Consider the following 12,889-nt stretch of genomic DNA (forward strand, 5'->3'; position numbering starts at 1 on the left):
TCGACATGCTACAAGAGCATCGACCATACGATTGTACTATAGACTTGCAAGAAGGAGCACAACCACCTTTTGGCCTAATCTATGATTTGTGGCAAACGGAGTTAGCAGAGTTATAGAAGTACATTGACGAGAATCTAGCCAAAAACTTTATTCATCATTTGAAGTCTCCAATTGGAGCACCAATCTTATTTGTGAAGAAGAAAGATGGCTCGCTACGGATATGTGTGGATTATTGAGGTCTCAACAAGGTGACAAAGAAGAATCATTATCCATTACCCTTGATATCAGATCTTCTAGAGCAACTTGGACGTGCAAAGAACTTTACAAAGATTGATCTAAGGGGAGCTTACATCCTCGTGCGAATCAAGGAAGGAAACAAATGGAAGACATCTTTCGGTACAAGGTATGGCGATTTTGAATATAATGTCATACCTTTTGATCTTATCAATGCCCCGACGGTCTTTCAACAAATGATGAATGACATCTTTTGGGAGCACCTTGACGATTTTGTTGTCATCTATCTAGATGATATTTTGATATTTTCCAAGAACGTAGAAGAGCATGAGAAATACATTCGTCTAGTCCTTGAAAAACTCCGCGAGTAAGGACTTTACGCTAAATTGGAGAAGTGCTTGTTTAACCAAATCGAGATGGAATTTTTGGGATTTATTACAACTACGGAAGGCTTAAAGATGGACCTTAAGAACGTGGAAGCAATCGTATCATGGAAAGTTCCAAAGATGATTAGAGATGTACAATGCTTTCTTGTCTTTGCTAACTTCTATTGAATCTTCATCAAAAATTATTCTCAAGTTGCTGCTCTGCTCACTCAGTTGATATGTAAAAACAAGCTCAAATGGAGACCTCTAGCAAAAAAAATATTTCAAGATCTTAAGACAACATTTTCTATGGCTCCAATCTTGGTACATCTGGACTTTGTAAAGGCCTTCTATTTGGAGACCAATGCTTCAGATTTTGCTATGAGAGCTGTACTTTTACAGATAGGCACAGACGACAAGCTTCATCCGGTTGCGTTCTATTTTCAAAAGTTTTCTCCTGTCAAAATCAACTATGAGATCCACGATAAAGAACTTCTTGCGATAGTGAATTCTTTTCAAGAGTGACGTCACTTTCTGGAAGGAGCTGCGCATCCGGTGACCGTATACATAGATCACAAGAATTTAGAGTACTTCATGGCGGCTCGGATTCTGCATCGTCGTCAAGCTCGATGAAATATGTTGCTATCCAGGTTTGACTATGTTATTATTTATTGGCCTAAGAAGCAACAAAGATTAATTATTGCATTATCAAGGAGATCGTATCTAGTGCCAAAGGCTGGAGAAGCAGTTTTTGATCAATAGTGTCGAACATTGTTGAAGTTGAAATAATTCAGGCTTTGCTCTACTATAGTGTCAATTGATGCTGACTTCCTCAATATCACGCAACGTGTCAATAATGACAAATTTAAAGAGGAAAGAGATCTTTTATACTTTGAAGAGCGGTTGTATATTCCAAAGGTACCAGCACGACTCTGAGTTCTCTAATCTTGACATGACTTTCCAGTTGTGGGTCATTTTGGATTCAATAAGACCTTGAAACTTATTTCCCGAGATTTTTAGTAGCCCTAAATGTGGAAGGATGTCAAGGATTTTGTCCTCTCTTGTGACATTTATTCAAGATCCAAGAATCCTCGACATCATCCTTATGGTCTTCTTCAGCCATTGCCTATTCTATTTCAGTCATGGTCTTCAATTTCTATGCACTTCATTACAGACCTGCCGCCATCGAATTCATTTGACAGCATCTTTGTTGTGGTAGATCGGCTTACAAAAATGGTACATTTTATCCCTTGCAAGAAAACATTGTCAAGCAAAGATACAGTAAGGCTCTTCCTTGATAGTGTGTATTGATATCATGGTTTATCAAATGATATTGTGTCGGATCGAGGAACCCATTTTGTATCAAAGTTCTAGAGATCTTTCTTTGAGATATTTAAGGTGGATATCAAGCTTTCTTCGGCTTTCCATGCTCAAATTGACGGCCAAACGGAACGGGTGAATCAAACTTTGGAGCAGTATTTACGATACAACATCAATTATCAACAAGATGATTGGACTGCATATCTATCATTAATTAAGTTTGCATATAACAACACCCTTCATTTGTCAACTCAACAAATATCATTCTTTTTCAACTATGGGTATCATCCGAAGCTTGATTTATTGAGTCCATCAATCAATAACAACTCGACAGCTGAAGGATTTGTGAAACAACTATCGGAGCTTCAAACTACGTTGAAACTTCAATTGCAAACTGCCTAAGAAGCATACAAGGCGTCCGTAGGTAAATTTAAGAATCAAGTACCTACTTTCAAAATTGGAGATAAAAATATGGCTGCTTTGACGGAATATCAAAACCAAGCGACCATGTGATAAGTTGGACTACCGGAGATTGGGACCATTTGTCTTCTAGAAGCAAATCAATCCAGTGGCATATCGTTTGGGATCACCGGCTGCTATGAAGATACACCTAGTCTTTCATGTTTCTTTGTTGGAGCCTTATCGAGAGTCATCTTTTCTTGAAAGAGTGCAATGTCCGCTACCTAATATTGAAATTGAGAACCACGAGAAATACGAGGTAGAAAAGGTACTAGATTTGTAGCATAAGTGGAAAAAATTGGAGTACCTAGTGCATTGGAGCGGCTTTGATATCAATGAGTACACATAAGAAGTAACAAAAAATCTTATCAATGCGTCGCAAAAGCTACAGGAGTTTCATCAATGCTATCCTTAGAAACCTAAGCCCTTTCGATGAAAGTTTTTCAGTGAAGTCTCTTCTCCTTGAAGCCTCTTAATCCTTGGCCTTACAAAGAAGGGAGAGAAGAAACCTCTAAAAGACATAGTTAGAGACTATAAATCTGTAACCTGAGTCCATTCTTCTATGTTTAGTGCTTATATTTTTCAGTGTGATATGGATAGCCAAGAAATAGATACCATACCAGTTATGTCTTCTCAACCGAGTATGTCATGAAGACGACTCTGAGATGAAGAACTGCCTGTACCACAAAGACAATGGAGGATACTTAATAACAGGTCGCTAGTCATTGTGTTTGAGGTAGAACCTGCCTAAGGTGATCTTCTCGAAGGACTATTTGCAGGGTATTTTCACAATGAAGACACGAAAGTTCATGCTTGGTCAAAAATCGAAGACATAGGACACTATCGTTGATTACAAGGACCAATAAACTACTTGTCGTGCAAACAATAATTGGAGTATATTGCAGACACTATGCGACAAATTTCCAACTTCTTACGTTGGTACTGACTCGCAATATGAGTACTTCTCGGAGACCTCAAAACTAAAAGGGGGAGGAGGTGATGTCAAGGACATACACTAAGAAGTTGTAGAAGATTCTAGAAGGTTTTAGAGAAGCTTTGTAGTTTGTGGAAGCTGTTTGAAAAGCTTCATAGATTGTGGAAGCTGCTTGAAAAGCTTCACAACTCGTGGAAGCTGCTTGAGAAGCTTCCTAGTTTGTGGAAGCTATTTAAGAAGCTTCTTAGCTTGTAGTATATATAGGAGCCGAGATTGAGGGGATCCTCAACCTCGATAACACACCTCTTGGAGCTCTAGCTCACCTCTCAAGTGTTGTTCTTATACTCATGTGATTAATTTAGTTCTTACCGATTCTTCTTGAGCTTCTTGTTAAGATTTCCATTCAGTATTATAAATGTGTGACACTGTTGTTGTTTTATCTTAGAGGTTTTTTGTTGTTGCTCTAGGTTATTTTCATCTAGTAGTATTGTTCTATTCAATAGTGTTATTTTCATCCAATAGTGTTGTTATTATCTAATTGTATTTTTTTATCCAATGGTACTACTTCCGTCCAATAGTGTTGTTTTCATCCAACTATGTTGTTTCATAAAATTATACTATTTCATCCAATCATATTATTTCATCCAATTATATTATTTTCATCCAATAGTGTTGTTTTCATTTGACTAAGTTTTTTTTATCTAGTGGTATTATTTCTATTTAATAGTGTTATTTTCATCCAATAGTATTTCTTTTCATTTGACTAAGTTTTTTTTTATATAGTGGTATTATTTCTGTCTAATAGTGTTGTTTTCATCCAATAGTATTTTTTTCATTTGACTAAGTTTTATTTATCTAGTGGTATTATTTCTCTCTAATAGTGTTGTTTTCATCCAATTGTGTTATTTCTTCCAGTTGTGTCTATTTTCATTTAGCGATGCTATTCCATCCAACTGATTGTTTGTTTGATTGTTTATTTGATTGTTTGTTTGTTTGTTTGTTTGTTTGTTTTTTTTGTTTTTGTTTTTGTTTTTGTTTTTTTTTTTCCTTATCTAGCTACTTCAATTTTGTTATTTCTATCTCATTCTTTTCTTTTCTTATTTTATTTTTTATTACTTATCTTAAGTTACATCAAATGGTAATCATTACTTGGAAGGTATTATTTAGAAAGTTAGAACTACAACCACTTGGTTAACTAACTAACTATTACAATAATCACACAATTAGTTTTTATTACCTTTCGAACTTATTGTGTAGTTATTTTTTCTTTTAAAGTAGATAGGGAGGTTTTTAGCTCACACAAAATATTTATAATAGATAAGTTATTTTAAGCATAGGTTGAATGTTTGATTCTCAATATGTGAATTTTTAAACCAAATATTTTTTTCTTTTTAGACAATGCCTCTTTTCATATTGTCAATAGGTTGGAAATAATCAATGTTTGTATTGTAATGTTTCTATTGAATGACATGCCATATATTCAACTAAAAGATGTGAGAGTTCTAGTTTCATTCAAAAGCATGTAATTTCAATTATATCTTTAACATGCTATTAATTATTATCAGTTCAAAAAAGTATAGATGTACCAAGCAGATCAATTACAAGTAACACATTGGTGTTGCTAAGCATAAAAAACCTATAACTGTCAATATATTTGTGAATTGATTTTACTATACTATACTAATTTGGCAACCATCCAAAACTTTCCAATTCTTTTCTTACCCCATTTGCTCATTTGGGATTGAGCAAAGCAATAGTCCTCACCAATCTTATATTGTTACTTGACCAAGTATAAATATAAAAAAAATCTTGTGAATATAACTAATTTTGTAAACCATGACATAGAAAAATTACATAATAATAGTCCATGTAAAACTTATGGACAAGGAGCATCTTGAGGCTTCCTACACAAATGGTACCATTCGATGTGATACGAACCATTTAAAAAATATTGAATTGGCACCCATATCCCATTAAAATATATGCACTTTTAGTATGCATTTAGGCAGTACTAACTGTACATCACCGTTAGATTATCGATGCCCAGCGGCGACAGGATGGGTCCACAGTGGTCATCAGTACCCGCGTACGAAGCGGTGGCAGGTGTGATTCGACGTCCGCTCATGGATTGATAAGAGCTTTGCAAGCTGACTGCAGTTCGACATGTCTGGAATGCAATCGACGTCGTTACAAGTGGATGATCAGCTGCAGCCGCAGGGCAACTTTCCGAGCCGTCCGCTGACAATTTTCAGTGCTAAACTGGGATACACGACAGGCCCCAGGGAAGAGATTTACGGAGCAGTGCAGGCGCTGCCTTGCGTCGCAGATTGCAGCTCAAGCTTGAGCGGACTGGACAAATGTGAGAATCTGGTGTTGGCGTTGTGCAATGGCGTCACGTGTCCTGCTGAATCTCTTGAATCCTCACGCGGAGAATCGTCCATGCGTTTGCAAGTTTAGCGGAGCATGTTGGAACGTTGTTCATGCGATGCTTCGAGTATCGTCACGTTTGGTTGGTGGTTAGGCCACGAAGTAGCCCGAAATTAATACGGATTGGTAGGTTCTGCAGACTCTTGCTCACTGCGTTGCGACAGATGGCGTGCTGAGCGCCGAAACCGAGAAGAACGACAAAAAGCTCTGTACGATATTTTGACGAAGTGGTTGATGTTGAGAGAGGCGCGGGCTGAGTGGAGGAATTAGCGTTCTGCGGCTGCAGGCGTTTGTGGTTGACTTGCAGAAAATCACGCAAAGGTAGTGTTGGGGTCACATTCCAAGTACATAATAACTTGTGGGCGTGATATGGAGGAGCGACTGTCGCCGAGGGTGTGCTTTGAGGAGTCTAGTGGGGAGCTGGAACCAGAATGGGTGAAACGAGGCGTAAGTTGGCACGAGCGAACTGATCACGACCAACTAGAGAAGGCCAGTTTGTTGGGCCAGGAATCTGCTCTTGGGAATGCGCCACAGAAGAGGTGGCGGGCGAAGAGTCTGAGCATGGGACATGGGAAGGTGATGGATTCCTCCGCTAGCTATTGGAAGAAACAACCGACGGACCTTGCGATAGAGATGGATCATGTGAATGCAGACAACAGGTCGTCGCAGCTAAAGAGAAGCAGTCTTCCTCATGGATCCGAGACGCAGATCAACTCGCAGTCAGGCCCAGAGATGAATAAGGATGACTTGGATGTGAGCTCAAATTGGCAGGGGTTTTTCCAGGTGGACTCGAGCCACACAAACTCGCAGAAAATACCAGCATTGCTTTCTCGGCTTCCGTACTCAGGCGAAAACGACACGAACATTATTGAGAACCCTGCATTTGCATTCGATGCTGTGAGGACCACTGGGGACAGGTTCAACCGAGGGGAGGAGTTGAGGAGTCTTCGTCTGCGCAAGAGCTCTAGCAGCAGCCAGCACAATTCGCCTCGGGATGACGTCGTTCTCAGTGCCTCCACAATGTCAACTAGTCCTTACAACAGAGCGAAGTCGAGATTTGCTGAGCCAAGAAAGCCAATGGATCACTTTACCGGTAGTCCCCGGAGATCGGGGGTTGTGCGATCCGGCCAGCGAGTTTCTGATCCACAAAGATCACAACATTTGCGATCTGGGAAGCTGTGGTCTGGTCAGCTGAAGTCGCAGATGATGAAGTCAGGAATGATGCCTCTTGGGCCCTTGGAGGAAGACGAGGACCCTTTCAATGACTTGGACATGCCCGACCGCCCCAAGTTTCAGAGGAAACTGACATGTGGAGTGTGCTTGGAGTGGATAGCGTTCTTTGTGCTACTCGGTGCCGTGATTTGCAGCAGGGTGCTTCCGAAGGCAAGAAACATGGCCTTGTGGGGGCTTTTGCTTTGGAAATGGTTTCTTCTGGCGCTGGTAATCGTGTGCGGTCGTTTGGTCTCGGGGTGGGTGGTGCGCTCGCTAGTTATCGTTTTCGAGATCAACTTCTTATTGCGAAAGCGGGTGCTGTACTTCGTCTATGCTTTGCGGCGGGGTGTCAGAAACTGTATCTGGTTAGCATCGGTGCTTATGGCATGGAATTTCATGTTCGACTCAAGAGCACAGGCACTCAGCGCGAAGCTTGTGTATATCACTAAGGTCTTACAATGCATTCTTCTGGCAGCAATACTATTCCTAGTTAAGGTGTTTTTAGTGAAGTTGCTGGCGTCGAGCTTCCATGTCGGCACTTATTTCGAGCGGATTCGCGACTCTCTGTTCAATCAGTATGTTTTAGAAATTCTCTCCGGGCCGCCAGTACTTGAGATGGACAGATTAAAACATGAGGACGAGAAGTTGATCGAGGAAGTTTCATTGCTGAAAAAAGCTGGTGCAACGACGAAGGGGTTGGAAGGGTTGCCAGGAATTGGGGAGAATACTGAAGCCCGAATGTCCAAAAACCTCGGAAGAAGTAGGACTGGCATTTCTAGGGAGGTCAAACCAGGCTCTAACATCACTATAGAACACCTGCACAAGCTGAATCGGAAAAATGTTTCAGTTTTCAATATGAAGCGTCTCATCAATTTGGTCAAGCACCAAGGAGTCACTACTTTTGGCCAAGGACTTGATGGTGGCGTGGGTAAAGGAGTGGATACAGAGATCAAGAGCGAGTGGCAAGCCAAGGTTGTTGCCAAGGAGATTTTTGACAACGTTTCAAGCCCTGGGGCACCGTAAGACTATTTCCACGCTAATGCTTTTGTTAGTCCTAATTTATTGTCTTGCATATAGCGTCAATCGTATTATCATATGCCTTAGAACGTTATGGATGAGCTGATCGACTAAAACGTTCAACAGTAAATGCTCTATCTAGTTATTCTTGTGCTCCCGTTTTTTTATTTTTGGGTTGCCTTAACAAATATGGAATGGTGTTGTGAATTGCAGACATATTATTGAGGAGGATCTTCTGCGATTCTTGTCAGAACAGGACACCATTCGTACACTCGCTCTTTTTGAAGGTGCCATGGAGACGGGGAAGATCACAAAGAAGGCTCTCAAGAGCTGGGTGGTGCATGTCCTCCTCCTTCTTTGACATGTCCTGTTAATTTGGTATTGATTAGACTTAAAAGAATTGTCGTTGCTATATCTTCTGAACAGTATTTGCAACTTTGTCGGTTTCTCGCTTAGATCAGCGTCATCGCAATGGATTCGTCGATGAATACTTCCATGACTCAGTTTTAACTGTCTTTGATTTCCACAGGTGAATGTGTATCAAGAGAGACGTGCACTTGCTTTGTCACTCAGTGATACTAAGAGTGCTGTCAGCAAGCTCCACCGCATTATCGATGTTATCCTATTCGTTATAGTGGTTGTTATCTGGCTTCTCATCTTGGATATTGCTACAACACAACTTCTGTTATTCGTTTCGTCTCAGTTGGTCCTTATGGTGTTCATATTTGGGAACACACTCAAGACTGTATTTGAGGCCATCGTCTTCGTTTTCGTCCATCACCCATTCGACGTCGGAGACCGGTGCCTCATTGATGGAACTATGGTATGGCGACTCACATTCTGCTTAAACGTCTTTTTCTTTAGCGAAAACCAAATGCTCAAATATATTATCTCAGTTAAGAACAACGTTCTCCGCTTCATCTTGTTAGCTTTCTGAAGATACAGTCAGTGGAGGTAGGCTCTACAAATCTGATCAATTGTGACCAGTAACTGACTGCGAAGTGTTCTCTATATTGTTGCAGTACGTGGTTGAAGAGATGAACATTTTGACGACAGTGTTTTTAGGAGATTTCAATGCGAAAGTCTGGTACCCTAACTCGGTGCTCGCCTCGAAGCCCATAACAAACTACTATCGAAGTCCAGACATGGGTGATATGTTTGAGTTCTTCATTGCAACATCCACTACTGCTGAGAAGATAGGACGGCTCAAAGAGCATATTGGCAGGTTTGTTTTAATCTCAAATGCCAAACCCATTCCAGTGATATCAATCGGTAAAATTTATACAGAGTATACTAATGCTTACAATCAGAACGCCTTTCAACACTTTCAATAGTTGATCATAATGTTTCACCTGCAATTGAGGGAAAGAATTGCTTTACACTTCCCCGTTCTAGTGTACTGACAATTCGCGTATATTTTTATTCTCTTTTGCAGGTACATCACAGGCAATCCTCAGCATTGGAAAGAAACTTTTGTTCTCAACTGCTTGGATTGTGCACCAGATACTGGAAAATTGAAACTGGTTGTGGGACTCTCACACACAATGAATTACCACAACATCGGGGAGAAGGTTGCCCGAAAGTCTCAGCTCATTCTAGAGATGAAGAAGGGCTTTGAGGAAATCGGCATCGAGTATCACCTTCCCCCGCAAGACGTGCACCTCAAGTCCATTCCTGGAACGACAATCAACTTTGATCGGTCATTGTAAACAAAATGTAAAAACTGGATGCGGCGCATCGACGATGTATGCATCTATAGTTTGAAAACGTGTTCAAAAACTCGAAATGTGTACCATACTTTGAGGTGAGTTGAGGTCCCTGATAGCAGGATTCAAAGTCTCCTGCAGTTTTAGCTCCAGAATTCTTCGAGACAGCCTAGAATATCATTTAAGAGTGTGATTTCTGACACTCTTGATTAGCCTGTTAGCAGGCCCCGAAGTGGGAAATCCTGTCTTAATTCCATATATATATATACATATACAAGACATTGTTCTATTGAGGTGGGCTGTCCATGAACTACGGTGTTAAGAAAGTCGTAGTATATTAGATACAGTAGTTACAGTTTTTGCGGAGATTTAGTGTGGATTGGGGCAACCTTGAATTGGGACCCGAATGTGAAAAATTGCTGACAATCTTTTTAATGAAAGAATAGCTGGACTTCTTTAACCATAATGCTCAAAAAAGAAGTGCAGAGATGTTGTGTGTTTATGTGAAGGGCACAAGTATGAACATACATAATTCTATGGTTTTATTGAGGAATCTATGGAATACACAAAGCATAATCCTGTACAATGTGAGTGTGTGTTTTGTATTTTGTATTTTTTTTTATTTCTTAAAAATAAAATTATCAGAATAAAATATATAAAAACATAGTAAATATATTATATTAAAAACATTTAATGTTGACTATACTATTTTTATTTTAAAATTTTATATATTAGATTTTACTATTACATGTACTTTTTAATACATAAAAAATATATTAATATTTATTAGAAAATCAAATAAGTTATTAATAAATAATTAAAACTTCACATAAACATAATAAGTAATATGTATATGTATACACATTGTACATATACATATTACTTAAAGAATCATTAAAAAAAATTTGATTCATAAATTAAATTAAAATAAATAATTTATAAAATTTAGTTGTTTTTTTACTTTTTTATTAAAATCTAAAAAATATGTGGAATACTACTTATGGTTTTTTTTTTTTTTTTTTTTTTTTTTTTTTAATCTATTTAAAACTTTAAGAATTGCAAAAAAAATATAAATAAAATAATCACAACTTCACAAAATCCATGGCATTTCTAATTTTTTGATTTATTATTTAATGTTTATATTATTGATAATTCAAAAGTACTCAAATTATAAATCAATTTAAATGAATGAAGCATGTTATATCTGACCTGTTATTATCTAATATAATCAGTGGATCGCAAAAAACATCATGTATTAAAGGATATTGATCTTAAGAAGGAAATGATTGGTTGCATATGGAATTCAAAAGATCCAACAAAAAAAAATTATTCTTATCTCGCAAACACAAAACAAAACATGCAACAAACAACAAAATAAACCATGGTGTTGTAACTTGCAAAACCAACTTGCAAAACTTTTATCAATGCTTCAAGATTGATAATATGCAAGAAGATGAAGGAAGATAGCATGAGTCAGATAGCACTTGTTGCATTGACAAAGGAGAAATTTGAGCCGAAAAACAAGTTGCTCCAAAGTACTATTAGCAACATTCTTAACAAGCAAAATATTCTAGCATAACTTGACACATTGAACCTTACTACAAAGTATGAGCATTTATCTACATATCTTCAATTAGAGAAAGCACTAACAAACTAGGTCATTTAATACCAATACCATGGTGTTGTGCATATTAATAGCTAGATATATAAAAAAGAAAAGAAGTTCACTATAATTCTAAATATTTCAAATCTACCAACTTTCTTCAAAGGTTAAGTACAAAAGTTCAAGGAGAGCCACAATTTCAAAGCATTGAAGGTGTATGGTGAAAGTGTCTTTGCAAATAATACTACTATCAAAATTAAGATATCAAAACTCAAAGCTAAGCTCAAAGAATATACATTGTGCAACAAATATAATATGGATAAAACTAGCTTCTTTTATTCTATGTAACTTAATAAGGCAATTGCCCTTCAATAAGTATTTGACTTGAAGAAAGATAAAACCAAGATCAAAGTCACATTGATTGCCAATGCCAATGGATTACATCAATTCAATCTATTCTATATTTGATATACTTAGAAGTCTTATGCATTTAAGAAGAAAATCAAAGACGAACTTAACTTCTATTAATAAGCAATTAATAAAGCATAGATGATTGGTCTATTATTTCAAGGATGGCTGAAAAAGTTTGATTAAAAAATGTGGAATAAGAAGAACAAGATTCTCTTACTAATAAACAATGTCTTCTCTCATATCATTAAGAATGTGAAGATCTTTAATATCAAAGTAGTATTTCTAGAGCTGAATATAACATCAAAGACTCAATTAATGGATGCAAAAATTATTGCAACTTTCAAAAGGTAGTATCTATGTTTCCACCTATAAGATGCAATAGGTTGCAACAAACATAGCAAAATTGATATATATTTGATTGATCAGTTTATTGCCATGCATTGGTCTAATGCCATGTAAATAAACATTCTTTTTAATGTCATCAATAGTTGCTACAAGCACACTAGGTTGATTGATAAGACAATTAAGAAGTGGATAGAAATTGGAGAAGCACAAATCAACCAAGAGCTTGCCAATACAATAAAAAAAAAAACTTAAGCATCAAAAAATTGATATTGATTGGATTACTTTAAAATCTTATTGAGGAAGATGATACATGAGGATCTCATTGATAAAGCGATTGTCAAGATGATGGTTGATAAAAGAAGTAATAAGCATGAAGAAGAAGAAGGAAATGAAGCAATGGAACTAGAATTGATGATAAATAAAAAAATTGGGAATTTATCAGAGTTTAATTAACCTTGATGTTTTAATCATGTCTCATATCATAGCTTATAACATAGTGTAATAGATTCAAAAATAAATATAATAACTAAAAAAATATCAAATATCTCTCAATACTTTGCTCTATAGATTATAGATTTCCAAACTTCCATAGCATTTCTTTTCAATTCTTGTATATACTTCTATTACACATTGTCTTGAAAATTCCTTCTTTCTAATTTGGTATTTTTAAAGTTTTATATTGATTATTGAAATAGAAAATTTTTCATTTTAAAATATACGAATTGACATTGGTGGACTAATATTTCATCAAATATAAATAAATATTGAATAATAATGGATTGAATATTAAAAGGTCGATCATGTATTTTTAATAAATATTTAGTCTATATATATATATATATATATATATGGATAA

At 37.0% G+C, this 12,889-nt stretch overlaps 1 protein-coding gene across 1 annotated transcript; it reads left to right on the forward strand.

The window, feature by feature from the left end:
• Positions 1 to 5,982: 5,982 nt before the first annotated feature.
• On the forward strand, positions 5,983 to 10,140 carry LOC112284424 (mechanosensitive ion channel protein 5). The gene is made up of 5 exons (XM_024524199.3): positions 5,983 to 7,970; positions 8,182 to 8,305; positions 8,498 to 8,791; positions 8,991 to 9,193; positions 9,404 to 10,140. The coding sequence occupies exons 1-5, from the start codon at positions 6,109 to 6,111 to the stop codon at positions 9,675 to 9,677; spliced, it is 2,757 nt and encodes a 918-aa protein (XP_024379967.1). The 5' UTR covers positions 5,983 to 6,108; the 3' UTR covers positions 9,678 to 10,140.
• Positions 10,141 to 12,889: the final 2,749 nt, after the last annotated feature.

This window comes from Physcomitrium patens, chromosome 7 (assembly GCF_059467195.1).
Source record: "Physcomitrium patens ecotype Gransden chromosome 7, ASM5946719v1, whole genome shotgun sequence".
Classification (NCBI taxonomy): Eukaryota; Viridiplantae; Streptophyta; class Bryopsida; order Funariales; family Funariaceae; genus Physcomitrium; species Physcomitrium patens.

Excerpts from the sequence above, each read along its gene's own strand:
- LOC112284424 (XM_024524199.3), top strand. The coding sequence starts at position 6,109 with ATGGAGGAGCGACTGTCGCCGAGGGTGTGCTTTGAGGAGTCTAGTGGG. Across the intron at positions 8,306-8,497 it reads AGGCTCTCAAGAGCTGGGTG|GTGAATGTGTATCAAGAGAG; the intron begins GTGCATGTCCTC and ends TGATTTCCACAG. Across the intron at positions 9,194-9,403 it reads CTCAAAGAGCATATTGGCAG|GTACATCACAGGCAATCCTC; the intron begins GTTTGTTTTAAT and ends TCTCTTTTGCAG.